General features: G+C 30.1%; 2 protein-coding genes across 6 annotated transcripts; one reads left to right on the top strand and one right to left on the bottom strand.

Annotated features, from left to right (window-relative positions):
• Positions 1-239: 239 nt before the first annotated feature.
• LOC132913605 (uncharacterized) lies at positions 240-10626 on the bottom strand. 2 transcript variants are annotated; one of them, XM_060972039.1, is made up of 2 exons: positions 9989-10626; positions 240-1711 (listed from the first exon to the last, which is right to left on the bottom strand). In XM_060972039.1, the coding sequence occupies exons 1-2, from the start codon at positions 10054-10056 to the stop codon at positions 1372-1374; spliced, it is 408 nt and encodes a 135-aa protein (XP_060828022.1). In that variant the 5' UTR covers positions 10057-10626; the 3' UTR covers positions 240-1371. The 2 variants fall into 2 exon arrangements, with proteins under 2 accessions (XP_060828022.1, XP_060828021.1); XM_060972038.1 differs by lacking the exon at positions 9989-10626 and adding an exon at positions 2768-3690.
• Positions 10627-11113: 487 nt separating this feature from the next.
• Positions 11114-18036, top strand: LOC132913631 (probable ATP-dependent RNA helicase DDX17). 4 transcript variants are annotated; one of them, XM_060972088.1, is made up of 8 exons: positions 11115-11317; positions 11794-12144; positions 12545-13198; positions 13276-13448; positions 13520-13579; positions 16585-16827; positions 17017-17181; positions 17293-18036. In XM_060972088.1, exons 1-8 carry the CDS (start codon positions 11301-11303, stop codon positions 17328-17330), a joined length of 1701 nt encoding a protein of 566 aa, XP_060828071.1. In that variant the 5' UTR covers positions 11115-11300; the 3' UTR covers positions 17331-18036. The 4 variants fall into 4 exon arrangements, 3 of the variants coding, with proteins under 3 accessions (XP_060828073.1, XP_060828071.1, XP_060828072.1); XM_060972089.1 differs by having other exon boundaries at positions 17017-17191; XR_009659416.1 differs by lacking the exons at positions 17017-17181; positions 17293-18036 and adding an exon at positions 14646-15047 and having other exon boundaries at positions 11114-11317; positions 16585-16726.
• Positions 18037-18763: the final 727 nt, after the last annotated feature.

The following is an 18763-nucleotide window of genomic DNA, read 5'->3' as shown; positions in this document are numbered from 1 at the left end:
CTTACATTTACTTTTTATCAATTACTTATACAAATAGCAAGTTTGTATAAATGTGAGTTTTGTAAAGCCTTTTATTAATTGTGAGGCCACAGCAGTGCTTTTCATCTATACAATATCATTTTGGAATATATTTACAAGATATATCATTTTTATTACTTTTTGTTCAAAATAATTTGATCATATTGTTTTGGTTTACACGATTATTTTCAAAGTATAACAGGTGTAATTATAAGAATGTATCAAATTTGTTCATACTCTGTCTTATTTGTATAAATTGCAACTTTTATGTACAATTTTTTCCTTACGTGATACTTTAAGACTTTATACTATTTATGAATGTAAAATATTATTTTGTAGGATATTGACTTTATTCAAGTAAATTTGTGCTTTTAATCAAATCTCCTACACAATGAAGTTTTAATATTTAAATAAATTTACGGCACTTAAGCAGTCTTTAAGGATAATTAGCATTATATCTCTTCATTCTCTTTAATTTTATAATGGAACAATATGTATGGGTAACGAACTTGTACATATTCCAATATTATTTATATATACATATGTATATATATATATATATATAATTAGTGGCATTGTATGACTTTTAAGAAGAAAATACTATAAGTTAATAATCTATTTTTGATATAAACTATTACCTTTTAATGCTTTGTTTGGAATAATGTATGAAGCACTTAAAGACTAATATGATATCACTATGTAAAAATAGGAATGCATGGATAACTATCATGCAGAATTTTTCTGTAAGATTAAATTCATTGCTTTCAGTTAAGACTTACAGCCAAATAATTTTTCTTTAACATTTACATGACTACCTTTGATTAAAAATATAAATTTTATAAATTGGAATGAAATTTAACAGTCTATGAAATATCAGCGATTAAATTCTTATAATTATAAGATATTTGATCAATTTGTTATATTAAAAATGATGCACATACTTTCCAGATCTAATATATACCTTAACTATAAGATTCTAACTTTTTCCGTTTCATGTACTTCGTAAATTTTACAGAATAAATAATTATTTTATAAAAATATTGGATTCTTCAAGTATCATATCAAAATTTTATCATTCCCAAAATATATTCCTAACATATATTTCAGATCTTTCTCTTTTTTTAGTAATATATAGAAAATCCGAGATGAGCATACATTTCTTAAATGCAATATAGACATTTAACAATATTTAGGAATTAATCATTCGATTGGCAGCCTGAATTATTGGAATTCCATCAAAGCTCAATAATTCGATGGAAAAATAATTCCATATAATTGACATTCTTTTCGTAACCATGTTAAATCGTGAAATGAATATAAAATGATTGCTCAACGCGAGAAGAATTCTAGCTGTTAAAGTATTACACACTCGCAACACTGCTGCGTGAAATATATACAATCTACAACGCAGGAGTCGTTTTCGGGTTGAGTGACTGGTTTTGTCGCCTCCGAGTCGATTCCATTTCTCTCAATTTTCGGCTGTGGCTCGGGAACGGGCAGTACGGTCTGCGTGATCGGTACTGCATTCTCAATCATCTCCGTATCGGTGTCGGCATTCGATAATTTACTCGTTACCGGAGTAGTAGGTGTGGTCGGTGTGATCTTACCAAGACGTGCTTCATCTGGTACATCGTAATCTACCAAAGGTATAGAAGTCTGCAGCGGTGGGGGTGAATCATTGGACATGATGACACTGAAACAAAACTTTCTTTAGATATTCTTTTCAATCTCTACTTTAACCTAAATGTTTCATTTTAACTCAGGAATGACACAGTGATTTTACGTCTACAACAGACATATTTTGGTCATTTAGAGATGTACATTTAAAATATGTAAACAATTTTGCAAAGATCCACTAAAATGTTTTCGAAATATATAGTTCAGTTATAAAGCTCAGATGTTGAAAAAAAGTAACAACCTCTTTATCTACAAGTAACCAAAATGAATATCCTGCTGGGGTGATAAAAGACCTCAGTGTGCCATTCCAGGGTTAATTCAACCTAAAATCAAACATTTTTCGATGTAGACAAAATGTTTCAAATGGAAAAATATAAAATTATTTTGCTTATATTTTCATTTTAATAAAATGATTACGATGTAAGAGAATATGGTATAAATTTTAATTTTGATCAAGCTCATTTGAATTTGAGAAACGACGCTTCCTTAGCGTGTGAGACATGAAGACCTAGGACTGATACTCGTGAAAAGTTCTATAGGAAAACTTAAAAGGTGTATACATTAAAGATTTCTGTAAGTTAAATTCAAGTTATACATCGCCCCATTGATGTGGTCAACTGGTGCTCTGTTATTCAGGCTCGTCACGCAGTTGACCCTGGTCTCTTTACTATTCAACTCAAGTTAGTCTTACTCGTGCTTATCGCAATGCACCTAAAAAATCATTATTTAATTCGAAGTACACTGAATACTTGTTTTCTTGAATGAATTGCATCACGATTACTATGTATCTTGCGATTTATTGCGTGACAACAGAATTACTACTACATAGATCTTTATGTATTACTACTATACAATCTGCAATTATACAATCATTAGAGAGAAACTTTACTTTGGGAAATAAACAAAATAAAAAATTAAATATTCGGTACAAAAGTATGTAATAATGATGATAATATGGACGAATACACTGAAGGCATTCTTTCATTTACGTTACAAAGGGTTTCTGTCTTTTTCTCTCTCCCTCTCTTCTCTTTAAGTACTTCATAGAAAGTGTAAAGAAGAGGACACATACCACCTAGCTTTCAAACACGGTTGCATTCTATTCTTTTCTTCAGACGTCAGAGTGGAATAAAAAGATATTTGCTTGGCCATTTTGTGGATATCTCAGATTTCAACTGATTAGAATCATGCCATCTCACGTAAAAATTTGCTGCCTCGAGATTTGTCTTTCGAATCGTTTATCCTTTTCCATCAACGCTGCGAATAGAGCGTCACACCTCTCCTCCTGTTTTATTCCAAGTTCACACATCACTGATCACAGTTTGCGTTATCGATTTTTCGTACATATCAATCGAGCAAAACGACGAAACTTAAATTTTCCTCCTTTTGGCGTTTAAACATGCAGTATTACGATGGAGAAAACAAATAAATATGAAAACATTAAATTTATTGTTCTATATCGAAAATATTTATAAGATTTTCGATTTAATCCCAAAATAGTATCGTTGGATTATAGTTGACCATAGCAATTTATGATAGATTACAAAAATTAAATAAACCAACCCTAAATTGTTATAGTCCTCAATGGTCCAACGACAATAGTTAAGAAATATTAATAAATTACATCTTACTTTTATTATTACTATAAATTAAAAAATAGAAAAAAATTATTGTTAGGAGAATAAAAGCCGCGTAATTGTTACTTCAAGAACGAAAAAATGAAGATACTGCTGCAAATAAATTCTTGCAGCTAATCAAGACTAATTATATGACAGCAGCTTTTATTGATTAACTACATGCATTGTCCATTGAAATATATTTGCTTAGAATAAAACGACCGAGCTCCGGTTTATGCATTCACGTTTATGTGAAATACGGTGGCTTTCACATGCAAACTATGAAATTAGAAATTTTGTAATCAAAATTGTTGAACTACTCGACAATAAATTTTCATTTACTAATTAAAATTTCATTGAACAGAAAAATAAAAAATCACCTTCATATACGATAACATTACATACCTGATTTGCAAGACGTAACATTTATTCGCGTTTGAAGGTTTACAAGAACAAAGTTCAAAGTTACAAAAAACATTTTCACAAGAAAAAAGCGGGCATAAAAAGACGTTACATCACGAAAAGAAGCTGATCGTAATGAATAAATAACAGAAATATGGTTTTATTAGCATGTTCAAGACAGACAATCTTATTTTACTTTATAAATTATGTATGTATATACTACTTTTTGAGTCATATAGAAATAATCGATAAAAAGATCGACAGAAAATCGCCGTATCATTTTAATTCTACTTACGATAATTCGATAACATCGATAGTTATCTCGATATTCGAAACACTATTGTTCGTTAACCGGAAAAGGAGTTCATTATAAATATAATTTCTGTATTATTGTATAAAATAATTAATCATTTTAATACATTATTTAATTAAACTCTAACAATAAAGCTGAAGAGTAAGGAATAAGGAGAAGGCAAAATTTAACTAAAACCACTTCATTTACGTAAGTGACAAAAGTAACTAGGGAAAACAACTATTTTTAAATCCTACACAATTGAATTGTTACAATATTTAAAAGAACACCAAATAATGTACATAGCAAACTGTGAACCTTTTTCCTTTTTCTCCCTGTGTCATTAAGAGTCTGTGCAATGGTGATGTAACCATTACAATCAAAGACAATAGAATAAAAGAAGAAATCTATCTTATCTCTATAAAAAACCCCAGCATCACAAAAACCACAAAACTTCACATCGATGTCAAGATTCATCTATACATCCACCAGTCACTAGCGCAAACATTGTTTAATAATTGCATTTACTATTTGCTTTAGTAAAGTTACTAAAATTTCATTAATACATATTTAGAAAATTATTTGTTGCAAATAAGAAAGAATTTGTTTATAGAAATATCCTGTATGCCGCGTAATACGAGGAGTTCCTGCTACGAGAATCCACATTGAACTGTTTGATCTTACTCCTAATGCTCTCCCATCCCGCGTGTATAACAGTAGTGTCTCGTTAAGTGGATAGAATTTTGCTTCGTTAGGTGGCCATTTCTATCCCTACCACTTCTTAAGACATCTGGTGTTACGTCTGCCGTATGTGAGTACAATAAACAAATGTGTCAGGTGTCGGTATGTCAGTGTCATTCACTGAAGAAGAGAGATACTCGATATTTGTTAGAAACATACATCCCTCGATAACTGGCCAGTTAGCCTTAGCGAAGCGGTATTGTGTATATACAGTCAGCTATAAAAGCTATCTACATTCCATTTTGTATATGTATCCCGCTTATTAAAAGAGATTAAAAACGTACCTTTTTTTTACAGAGTTTACATCTACATATGATACAAAATGACATAAAATTTATTCGATATTATAATTGTCGTTAATTTGTAAATAAAACTCAATTAATCCAAAGAATTGCTAGAGGTGTAAAATCTTTGTTATAATATTCAAAATTTAAGGAATGTAGGAAGACTTTCGTGACTAACTGTACTTTTCACGTGGACCACAGGGACGTATCTTCCAACGAAAACCTCCCCTACCTTTTGATCTAAGATCGGAAGAATGATTCAGGTAGAGAAACTCGAGAGGAACTTTCAGAACATCGTCACAGAATATGTGACTGCTTTCTCATAATAAATTATTATAAAATATACGAATTATTGAAAACAAATGCAACTGTAAGAAATTTTAGGAAATTTGGTTAGGATAACATTGGTTTGCAATATAAGAAATGTAATGATAAATACTTTATGGATATATTATGTTTGATGAAGTATTTCAAATGAAATCTTCTGATACGCGATACGACATAACAATATCTGTAAAGTAAAAGGATCTTATTGGGGACAACTTAAAAAGAATATTCATCGAATGAAAGTTTCATAAAACCGCAGGCTGGATTAGTATCACTTTTCAGAAATTACATAAGCGAAAAATCTATTATTAGAATTACGAATATAAGGAATAAACAAGTCTTACGAAATTATTCACATACAAGTTTCATCACATAGTCACATTGAAACTAGTTATTTTTTGTAATATATGTTTACATACAAAATTACCGTAGTACTCCATCAATAAAAAAGAATTATTTAAATTAAATTAAGTCGATTTATATTTAGTATTATTATCATGCTCAAATATTCTCTACTAGATTAAATATTTGTTATAATCCCTCAAATTTTCGTAATTGCAATTGAAAGTCACTTATCTCATTGCTAACATGAAGGGCAATTCACTTACTGGATTAGTTTTCTCTATAGTTAGCTAAAAATGAATGCTAAGATCTCTAATCTTCAATTGAAATTATCTCAGAAACTATAGAATAAAACTAATCAAAATTATCAGCTTTAAAAGAATAAAATTTTTCGAAATGAATAGTATTACGTTCTTAAATTTTGCAAAAGAAAACATAACAAGATAACGAGATCGTAATATTATATATAAATATTCTGTACAAATGTTTTTAATAAAATAGAGATATTATATATAAATATTCTGTATGAATTATTCTAATAAATGAGAAAATATAAAAATACATGTAAATGTTCTGTATGCATTTTTCTAACTAAATATAGAAAAGTTTCAAGTAAAATCAATTGAACGGCAAACAAGGAAGGAAACGAGAACTAGAGAATCGAAATTGACCGGGAGAACGAGGGTGAGAAAAGAATGCTTAACCTCGAAATCTGGGAAATCGGCTTTTGCTGAACTTACTCGTAGGAGCCACGCTGTGGCAATGGATTCTTAAAACGCATAACTTCGTGATCAGTAAGATAATTATTGAAACGAACTGGCTCGATTACGCCTGTTTACGTTCACAAATGACCGTACACGGAACCGAAATTACATAGCATCTCGATTTCAACGAGCGGCGAGCACGCAGACACATGAAAGACTGGCAAGAGACAAGCGAAGTATACACTAAAGGGGGAGCAGGTGAGGTAGAGACGAAGCTTGCCGGGTGAACGGCACACAGTGGGGTACATATTTTATAAAATCACATTTAATTTAAATAAATTATTATTTTGATATGAAATAATTATAGACGGCTAGTTTTTAATAAGAAATATAGTTTAACAATATTTTTTACTCGAGCTTGTTAATTTCTCTGAGAAAATTATTTTCTATATAAAATTACGTTTAATTTAGGTAATTTATTATTTTTTTGGCATAAGTTAATTATAGAGGGCAATTTTTTTATCGAAAATATACTTTAAGAATATCTTTTATTCGACCTTGCTAATTTTTGTTAGAAAACAATTTTTGCAGTTCTCCAAAGCTAATATTTCCATTTTCTTTTATTGTGGAAATCATACAGGCGTTATATAGTTTAAATTTTGACTTTACATAAAATATTTTATAGCTAAACACTTAACAAAATGATTTTAAGATCCTGCAACATTTTTTTACTGATATTTCATTCTACAATTCTTGTATCAATTTAATTTCAGATGACGCTAGTGGTAAATGAAAAAAATACGCAAGCAGTTATCGTAAAAAATAGCTGATACAAGAGTAAAAAGCTTGAATAAATGACACAAACGTACTTCTCAGGATTCCATAATCAAATCTTGGCAGTATCATCTAAAAGTTCTCGAGAGTCATTTCAAACTTATGTCATTTCGTAGAAGAGTTAAATGACGAAACTGTTGACTTCAAAGTATCGCATTACTTCAAAAAGTCGTTAATTTGTGATTTTGCAAAAAATGTCAATGAAGCAGAATTAGGAAAGTCGATCGCTAACAAGTCATGTAATAATAGCAAACGCGCGATTAGCAAAACTTTTAATTCTCTCGAACTTTCTTCTCGAACGTGACATAGATCCTTTATAATTTGTCCATAATTGCGAAAAAAATTATCTGATTTCATTTTCATTTATCTATTCCATTAATATACAACTAAGAAGGATTTATTAGTGACGTTAATCTATTATGATCGAAGCACTAAAAACGAGTATCTTCTAATTATTATGTAATGGGAACATAATAGTTTTATTCAACAAGGTTGTTTACAACGCGGGATGCTACTAATGAGATGCGCACACAGTAGACTTTTGAATCTATCACTTATGTATCATCTATCTATCACAATATACGTATGTTTCTTTCTTTTTTTTTTAATAAATATAAATTTTTCATTTCTCTTTACACATTACACGACAGTGTAGATTTTCTTTTAGATAATATACTAGTATAATTTAATAATCGAAGATATTTGATTTATGTAGATACAATTTAAAACACAAACGATTGGATACATATTGGTCGAGACCAATGCACCCTTTCTTCTTGTTACTATATCCCATTGCTTAATACATTAAAAGGACCGGATGTATTTTTACCATGGCCAACCTTTTCTCTCAGTGTGTGGTTATGAAGTTCCTTTTAACGCTCTATGAAACTTATTAAAAAAAATATTGAAAGGTAGTGGAGATAATTATTTAATAAACACGGTAAAAAATATCCTAATTATTTTCTTTTTTTCTTTCTACAACACATTAATTGTACATAAATATAGTTTAAAGTGTGAATACTATTTGTGGATTTTTATAAAAGTGGAGATAATGATATATCAATTTTATCACACTTGTTTGCAAATGTATTGTTCTGCGTAAAATATCATTAACCTTTTTAAATCGGTACATATTGAGGTTTTACCGATGCATGTTCTCTTCAGTTTGACTTATTCCATCTTTTAATGTACATATAAGCAAGGCAACAAAAACCGGTTTTAAAGCAAGATGGGCACAGAAGAAAAAATTAAACCTTTTGTGTCAATAACTTTTGAAAAAATTTACTAGACATATTATTAGATAAAACTTAGATAAAATTTCGATCTTATACAACATGAGTATATACGAATAAATGGTATAATTATTAAATATATCATATGATTAAGAAATTTTCAATCAATTTTTTCAGAAAGTACACTTTTTTAATATATATTGAAAGATGAACATAAAATGTTTATGATTAAATATATTAGTTTTAATCCTTTTTTTTTCTATTAACGCAATTCGAACCTCTATTAGTAGATTATTCTGCAGTGTTTCAATCCTATATACATATATCTATATATGCACAAAATCTAGTTTTTCTTTGTTTCCATAAAAGATAGAAATTATAGAGACGAAAACGAATGTTTATATTTGAAAGTAGTTTTAACACGTATTACTGGTGCATAGATTGTTCTACATGCTTATTCCGCTTGCCTTCAAAGATGACAGATTAAATTACTTCTTTACCTTCATGGAAGTTACTGGACACCACAAAGAGTCTGACACGAAAAATTAAGATTTGATGAAATGGACAGAAGGTCAAACACAAACATTCCATACAAACATTTTCATAGTTATTATCCATATTAATTACTACAGATATATGACGTTAATAAATTATGATTACACTAAAACAGATATGCAAATCATTCGAAATATACACATGAACTTTAAAACCTCATTTTCCTATGTTGCTCGATTCGTAACACTCGCACGACCGTCGATCAATCGAATTTGATTAAAAATCCACTAGACACTGAATGTTTATGCAAATTCTCTAAAATATTATATCGGTGCCATGCTTTGAATAATTTAAATTTGGAACATTATATTAGACATTGAACATTAATATTGAACATTATATTGAATATCTTTTTATTTCATATACATTCTGTGCATTTTGCAAGTTTAAATTTTCCGTAAGCCCAAGCATATCCCATTAATATTTTCAAAATATGAGTCATACGTTAATATCTAATATTTTTTAATATGTAAATAAGATTAACATGTACAGTTACATATATATTGGCTTTGATCTTAGTTTTATATACAAGTGGCAGAAAATATTCCTAGATTTATTTCTTATAACTAACCAATCAGAATCCAAAAATTATTCCAAGAATTAATCCAAAAATTAAGAAATATCTGTCAGACATCATATCTCTGAATCCAACAGTAGTATAAACAATAAAAAGTTATAAATAAGTATTCATAAATAGTGTATTTTGATAAAAATCCAAAATATTAAAAGTTATTTAAAATATTCAAAATTATTGTATAAGATAAACGTAATTACGTAAATATTCTAATATACAACGTGTGGGTACACAGAGACACAGCAGTAACATGAACGGCTGTCCACGTTACTATTTTAACGAAGGTGATACGAATGTTAATGACATAATAAAGTTACAATACCACAAGGCAAAATCAAAAACTGACATACTATTCCCTTAATCACTTTTTTGTAACAATAAAATGTTTACCTGTCAGATGTGCAAGGAATTTCTTCCGTGTAAACATCAGCACGCGTGATTATCGTCCCGTTTCTCATCGTACCCTAGTTGTCGCATGACAGAAAAAGGAAGTTGGTGTTGATCTTGAAAGTCAGTTGTCGTTGACGTCTCAACGATTCCTCATTGCATTCGTCTCATGAAATCGTCTATTTGCTTTTGCTTTGGCTTATTGAATCATGCATAAAATTCTGATTACGCGTTCGATATTCAAGGCTCTCGCATGCATTCATTGTCACTTTCCCGTCTTACAATTTTTCAATTGTCACATCATTTTCATATATTTCTTTTTTCACTTCAGTTATGTTTCATCGAAATGTATCTTGTTTTAAACATCAAGTCACGTACAATGATGCTAATTTGTAAATTGTATTTAATTATCGTAATTGCATTTAATTATATAACATAGATCGTTCTAAAAATATGGAAGATATATTTTAAAACTAAAAAAAAAAAGATAAAAGAATTTTATCGTTATGAAAGCTATAATTCAAAGTTATTTCACTGTTGTATCCTAAAATATTAATGCACAATGACAATGCACGAAGCGAACCCAACCCCACCTATCACTTCGATGGCTCGAAACCGACTAATGGCTTAATGCTCAATGGCAAATATTCTATCCTGTAGTCTTACTGAAGGAACACCATAATCAGTTTAAAAGAGTAGAAACTTGATGGGCTATTTAGTATCACGCAAGAAACAATTCAGATATTAACCAATAATATTCGCTTTTACCTTGTGAAACAAAACCTTGAAAGAAAAGCTAAATGATAATATAAAGAAGGAGAATGAAATCTTGTAAAGTGAAAATAGAAATTCAAATATAGAAAATATACTGAATAAAAATGAAGATCCTTTCGCTAATAAAAATTTTTTATGAATAGATATTTTTAAAATCTAAAAGCAGTGATTTTACTACACAATTTTCAACGATAAATTTAAAAATGATAATATTTATGTTTTTGCGACAATATTAGTAAATTAGTGGAGTCTTTTTAATGTTCAAATCTTACCCTTTAAAGGGTGAAATTAAAAATATTTGAATCATTAAAACGAAGATTTTATCAATTGCTACGCATGCGTAAGAAGCATTACAGTATAGTTCCTTCTTGTGATTACGTCGTTTATGGCTAAGGAACCGCTTTCATTTACTTTACGTTTTTTAATTGAAGTCAAATTTTACAACTTACTGGCATTTCGTGTTTTTTTGTACTTAGGGAATTATTATTGTTAGTAGAGCTTCGTAGTAAAAAAGAAGAAGGAAACTAAGAGAAAGTTAATCATGGGCCGCTATAGAAGGTAAAGTATACACGCATGTAGATATGGGGAAATATATGTTATCAATATGCTCAATGTTCAGCGTTAATAATCGTATATTCGAAATGAATGCACTTGAACTGCAACTGTTTATGCATTAAAGTAGAATAGAATTACGTTCAAAATAAGAAGTAGGAAGCAAAAAATAACTATTAAAAATTCCTATGACATTTATGATATTTTTGCGTCAATTATAACCTCCTGCGTATTTTCAGGATAAGCTTGGAAGAAATTTGAATTTCGAAAATGCATCGTAAAATTAAGATTTTCTGTCATGGATTTTATATATTTTAAAAGCAGTATATAACTTATAAGATAATTAAGAAATAATACAAATATTTTTATTTTTATTTTTATAAATCGACATAAGTATTTTGCTTGGAAAATGAATTTTATGACATAGAAATAGTAAGATTTATACTTGAGTATTAATAATACTTGTGTATTTCATTTTTTAGTCGTAGTCGTGATAGAGATAGGAGACGTAGATCTCGCAGTAGATCTCGTAGCAGATCACCAAGGGATAGAAGAAATTGGGGCAGTAGTGGAGGTAGAGATCGGGGTGGTGGCAGAAACAGCCGTGGTCAACCTGGAGCAAATTTAAGAAAACCTAGATGGGATTTAAGTCGATTGGAACCTTTCAAAAAAGATTTTTATGTGCCACATGAGGCAGTTCAAAATCGTGATTTACGTATAGTTGAACAATACAGAAGTGAAAAAGAAATTACTCTAAAGGGGAAAAATATACCTAATCCTGTATTCACATTTGAAGAAACAGGTTTTCCAGACTATGTTCTAAAGGAGATAAAGTAAGCATTTTTTTCAGGTAATAATTTTGTTCAAGACAAAAATGCTCCAAATGTATTAGTAGCTATGAAGTGCAAATATTTTACAATAGTCATATTAGAATTTGTTTCTTAAGTTTAGAACAAGTATCCAGTATGCGATGATATGTTGTACATTGCCAAGAATACTATCAGAACTTAAAACTTGCTTATTCTGGAAACTTTACTTTCATCAAATCAAGTAAGAATGGAGCTGAAATTGTTAGGACTTTAAGATAACAAGAAAAAAATACTAAAGAACTAAAATTAGTTAAAATTATTAAAATAGCTACTGAAAATTTTGAATTAAGATATCACGTATTACAGAATGTGAGCCATTGATATAACAGATTATAATAGAGATGTTGTTATTTATAATTTTCAGGCGACAAGGTTTTACTGAACCTACATCAATACAAGCACAGGGATGGCCAATTGCTTTAAGTGGAAGAGACATGGTAGGAATTGCATCAACAGGTTCTGGGAAAACATTATCTTATATACTCCCAGCAATTGTTCATATTAATAGTCAACCTAAGTTAGGACGAAAGGATGGACCTATTGCTTTAGTGCTAGCTCCAACCCGAGAGCTTGCACAACAAATTCAGCAAGTTGCTGATGATTTTGGCCATTCCTCTGGTATTAGAAACACTTGTTTATATGGTGGAGCACCAAAAGGTGCACAGGCTAGAGATTTAGATGGTGGGGTAGAAATTGTCATAGCTACACCTGGTAGATTATTAGACTTTCTTGAATCAGGGCGTACAAATTTAAAAAGGTGTACCTATTTAGTATTGGATGAAGCAGATAGAATGTTAGATATGGGATTTGAACCTCAAATTAGAAAGATCATAGAACAAATTAGGCCAGATAGACAAACATTAATGTGGTCAGCTACATGGCCCAAAGAAGTAAAAAATTTAGCTGAAGACTTTTTAAAAGATTATGCTCAAATTAATGTTGGATCCCTACAGTTAGCTGCAAATCATAATATATTACAAATTATTGATGTTTGTCAAGACTATGAAAAAGAAAATAAGTAAGAAATTAAGCATATCTATAAAGCTGTTGGAAAGCTCAATGAGATTTTACTATTAATTTTATTTTCAATTATAGATTAAGTACACTTTTAAAAGAAATAATGGCCGAAAGTGAAAACAAAACTATAGTATTTATTGAGACGAAACGTAGAGTGGATGAAATAACGAGAAAAATGAAGAGAGATGGGTGGCCAGCTGTTTGCATACATGGTGACAAGACACAGCAAGAAAGGGATTGGGTTTTACAAGGTAAACATTGTTAATTGGATACTTACAATGTTTTGAAGTATAGTTGAAACTAAATTTTGTTTAATTTTTAGATTTTAGATCAGGGAAAGCGCCAATTCTTGTTGCAACAGATGTTGCTGCTCGTGGTCTTGGTAAGTAAACAATTGTTATTATAATATAATAAAATATCAAGTGTCATTGATCATTTTCCTTTGATATGGAGAATGAATTGCTCTAAATCACATTTCTACCAGTGAGCTTAATAATTACTGCAGTATATGAGATATCTTGTTCTGTTATTAAAAATATAATTATTAAATGGAGAATATGACAAACTTGTTAACTGGAATTAAGAAAATTATCCTAAATAAAATGAGGATCTACTTTTTATCATTTCTAATTTTTTTAATATTAATACAGATGACTTTCATATAATCAGAACAAGGTTTCATTGATCTTTTGAACCACTTTATGATTGAAAAGAAAGTAACTATATATTTTTTCATTAAAGAATTGATAAGTAGAAGTTAATGAAAATTGTAGAAATTTTTAAAAATTTTAGATATTAAAAAATTTTATTTTGTGAAAATAAATTAAAGTTATAGATAATAGATACATAGTGTTTTAAATGCATAACGTGGTTCATTCAGCATTTCTAATATTTGTGTTTATTTTGCTTCCTCACTTTTTGCTAAAGGTAATAATTTTTTATAATACATGAGAGAAAGGTAGTAAAAGCAAGTTGAAATTGATTTATAAAGGCAAGCTCTTGATTTATAAAGGTACAGAAGCAATTGATCTAGTTAAAGAGAAAGCAAATGAATTCCAAAGTCAGAAACAAATACTTGTACAGTTCATAGTGGAGATGTAAGGTGTTACTTTCTTAAAGAATTGAATAACTTCATAAAGTGCTGATGCACCATTTTATATTACTATATTTGTAACGTAATTATAGCTTGAACTTAAGATCAATCTAATAAAAATGTTCTATGCTTGCCGTAAGTCACAGATGATCAAATAGAAGTTTAGAGATATTCTTTCCCATAAAATCGCCTTCATTGAGATTATCAGAATTCTGTTAATAATAGTTGATAAAAAGAGATAGAAAAAAAATTGAAAAATAAAGTGAAATACTGTAATACAAAATTCATATTGAACACAGGAAGATAATAAGATAAACATGTACCTAACGCGGTTGGATCTTTGTTTGTATTGCAGAGGCACATTGCGCGCAGACCTACGCCGGGTAATGCAAAGCAAATTGGGGGTGCCCGCCGCCTGTTTGTTCGGTGGTGCACTAGTTTGCATTGTCTGCGCTGGCTGCGACGCGTGCCTCTATACGTCAATTCCGTGAAAGGCCAGTCCGGGCCAAATCGGGGTCTACTTTACCTCCTACATACTGGATATCAGTTCTACGCTACGCTGTACGCCATCTGGGCTGGCCAAGTCGTTGTTGCCAGAATAGAATCCCCTGCGCTGGCCGCTCAAGCTAATCAGACCCAACAACGGTCCAATGAGGCGGTGGCATGGTAGCTGATGCCAGAGCCTCTAAGTGTGCCCTGTAGCAACAGAATGGCGGAGGCTGTAGCTGGAGCGAGCGCAAACAGCCAGGCCCTGCCCGTACGTTGCTAGCGACACTCACCCATTGCCTAATTTTAGTATAACAGTAATCTTAAATTAATTGCTATATATATATAGCTGTATAAGCCACCCAGAAAAAAGGTAATTTGACTGTATTAACATTCCTATTCAATGAAATCTCAGATAATTTTTTATTAAAGAAAAACTTCGCTCGATATCTAAATGTTGCGTGATTGTTTATTTGGAAGACATAATTGCTTAATTGTGTATCTCAATTAAAAATTATAATTGTATTTGAATTATGTGTATATCTGAAAATTTATCAAAAACATTCCGTTAAATGTCTTCTAAATTAAGAATTGCCCAACATTTCATTTAATCAAAAATGTCTTAGATTTCCCCAAAAAGATGTAGTACAGTTCAAATGCATTTATCTGGGGGTCTCAATATGTACACTTTTTGCATATACATACGTAACAAAATGTTTTGTAAAATCTGACATACTGAAATGTATGAGAAGTTCTTGAATATAAAACAAGATAATTCTTGATATTTTTTTGTGATCATCATTTACCAACTTTATATAATACAATAAAATTCTCGAAGACTATTTTATACATAAAATTATCTCATACATTATACATTATGTGGAAATTCAAAAAGTTGTTGATTAATGGTCACATAATACTGCCAAGAACTGCCTTGTTCTTCTTCAGTTCAAGAATTTTGAATATTTTATAAAACATTCTATATGTGTATGTATATATATTTATGTATATTTCTATATACATACACACATGTATCACTTTTACATCCATTTGAATTTACATTTCCTTTATCTTCCTGAATCCTTTATGATAACTATATCATTACATTTTCACATTATACTAACTATCATATCAAATAAGATTCTATGTATATCAATTCTGGTTTCTTTTTACTTAAATATTTATATTGTTTTTCAATTATGTATACAAGTTAATAATATTTGTATGTATTTCAAATTAAATATATCTTTATGAAATTGAAATATTACTTTTTTAATAGAAATGTATATTAAAATAAATATTATTTTTGTTAGAGAAGGGAACCAGAATTGCTTTCGCGCGGAAATTTATTTCAGCACTTTATACTTTAGTTAAAACGCTCTCTAAAGACATAGTATTCTTTTTTGTTCCTTTGATCTTTATTTCATTTTATTATTTGAACGAAGTTAAGAACAAAAGCAAATATTTGTTCTTAAGAAATCTTTAAATGATAAGTTTTACAAGATTTTTTATATGCGTGTGTGTTTCCTTTTCTTTATATATGTATATATTAAAACTTGCTTAGTACAATACATATAGTCGTCAGATAAATTTATAAGACACTCTTAGTTGAGGTGACATAGGTGAATGACTGTAGTACTACCTTTTGGAGAGCGTATTTTAATCTAAATATTTCTTTAAAATAAGTGATTGAGATATTTAATACGATATTTTATATACGTCTTGCCATACTACTATCTTAACTGACGTCTGTCTGGGAGGCGGATACTTTTGGCGATTAACAGCTAATACATAATACTTTATTTCAGACGTTGAAGACGTCAAGTTTGTCATCAATTTTGACTATCCCTCCTGTTCGGAAGATTACGTTCATCGAATCGGTCGAACAGGTCGTCGGCAGAAAACTGGTACAGCATATACCTTTTTTACACCTAATAATTCGAATAAGGCTAACGACCTAATCCAGGTATTAAAAGAAGCGAACCAAGTTATCAATCCGAAATTACTTGAACTTGCCGATAGTAAGAGTGGTGGATATGGCAGGCATAGAGGTACTCTTATATATCTTTTACCTACTAAAATAATCTCTTCTATTATTTGCTCTAGCTTTTTGTACTTCAAAAATCTCCTATTACATTAAATATGATGAAATAATAATTTCTTTCATTTAATATTCCCAGTTTCTTAGTATATTTGTAGTAGTTTCAGAAAATATTAATTAATTGAGTGGATATTTTTAGGCGGAAGAAATAGATGGCGGTCTCGAGGTGGCCGAAACGGAAAAGATCGTAGTTACTCGAGAAGTAGAAGTCGAAGTCACAGTAGGGAACACAACGGTCGTGGTAATCGTCGCAGTTACAGTCGGAGTTATTCTCGAAGTCGTAGCCCTGTTAGCAATCGTACAGGTAAGTAACGGTATGTTCACATCATGCTAAAGCATTTAATTATACTTTAGTGATATTTGTGAAACAGTCTCTCCAATTTTATATTATGTAAAATGACTTGTACGTTTACAGAAGTGATCGGTAAGAGTTATTGGAGTAGCGAGAGATGATCTTCCACGGGCAGTTAAAGACAAAACCAATTGCATATAATTAATGTTTTTTTTACGTCTCTTTTGAAGTACCCACTTGATACATGTCATATAAACTGTAATATTGGTGTTCCACTAATGTAAACATCTAACTTTTTACGGATAATCCTTGTGCATTATAATAGATTATTTTAGAAATATAACATGAGTGTTTCCAACAAACGAGTATATATTCTTAAAATATAACAAAATGATGCGATTAATTCAATTCATTTTAAAATGTATTGATTTTAAAAAGCTTCATGATAAACCATCATGTTTGATGATGATAAATCATCAGTCAAAAAAACTCTCGAGTAAGGTTATCGTTTTAAAATGCAAATATCGATGTCGATCTTAGTTTACGTCCTAAATTTCAACTGTAATAGATAAGCATAGATTAAGAATATGGAGTTATTATATTCACATACATATTGTATCACGTGCATATTTTATAATGATCTTTGCAACATTCGACAACACTAGTTAAATTAAGTAAGCGATAATGTGAGTTTAACTAAATGGAAAATTCTATAAAACTAATAGCTCGATGATTACTAGATAATAGATGCGTCTAATGTTTATCAAGAATTAATTTGTAACACGTACTCGTGCATTTAAAACTGATGAAATAATGTACAGTATTTAATAAAAATATAATAAATACATTTTATTAACTATTTGAAAATTTATTCGTTAACTTTCTCTCATTCTTCCCTACTCTACAAAAGGAAAGATACAAAAATGAACAAAATATTGTATTAGATTAGTTCTTTGAATATTACAAATTTCTGTCTAAAAAGAAATCCTAAATGTTCCATTTCTGCTCAATCATCGCCAAACAAATGTCTATTGAAGGATCTCTTCATCATTCTGACAGTGAACTGATTGGATCCTATATGAGTGAAGCTTGTCTATAACACCATTATATTGGCTAGTACCCCACATTTCTTATATCATCAAACAGAAAATCAGAAAAAGTTGTCTTTATCAAGCAATCTTCATTCAAATATTGACATAAAACCGCACGATATTAAAACAGTTATTTATTATCACAGAAAGAGTATACACGGTATTCTGATATTCCTCGTAACTCAAGCACACGTGTCTTTTTTTTTTTTTACAGATTTTAATGTTTATAAATCCTATGATAAACAACAACCAGGCGTAGAAATATGAAAATTTATGCAATAATATTCTTTAGACAACCAATAGAGGAAGAAACAAGCTGCAATCCCGAGTGAAAAGCAGCAAAGATTTATGAATGAACTGTAATACAGGTGGATGGGTCGATAGAGCGGCCCCCCGCAAGATCGCACGGCAAGGGCGTAGTAATCGATAGAGTGAGGCTGAAAAGGGATAGAAGCCGGTTCGAAGCAGACGAAGAGCAGTGGAGACCGTGGAGGGCAGAGTCC

This window comes from Bombus pascuorum, chromosome 13, assembly GCF_905332965.1.
Source record: "Bombus pascuorum chromosome 13, iyBomPasc1.1, whole genome shotgun sequence".
Classification (NCBI taxonomy): domain Eukaryota; kingdom Metazoa; phylum Arthropoda; class Insecta; order Hymenoptera; family Apidae; genus Bombus; species Bombus pascuorum.
The sequence above is the reverse complement of the archived record's forward strand: the minus strand, read 5'-3'. Positions and strand labels throughout refer to the sequence as shown.

Coding starts and splice junctions, on each gene's coding strand:
- LOC132913605 (XM_060972038.1), bottom strand. CDS start 2,847: ATGGCCAAGCAAATATCTTTTTATTCCACTCTGACGTCTGAAGAAAAG. Junction 1,712..2,767: donor CCGTGTTTGAAAGCTAGGTG/GTATGTGTCCTC, acceptor GTTTTGTTTCAG/TGTCATCATGTCCAATGATT.
- LOC132913631 (XM_060972088.1), top strand. Junction 12,145..12,544: donor TATGTTCTAAAGGAGATAAA/GTAAGCATTTTT, acceptor TATAATTTTCAG/GCGACAAGGTTTTACTGAAC. Junction 13,449..13,519: donor AAGGGATTGGGTTTTACAAG/GTAAACATTGTT, acceptor TTTAATTTTTAG/ATTTTAGATCAGGGAAAGCG.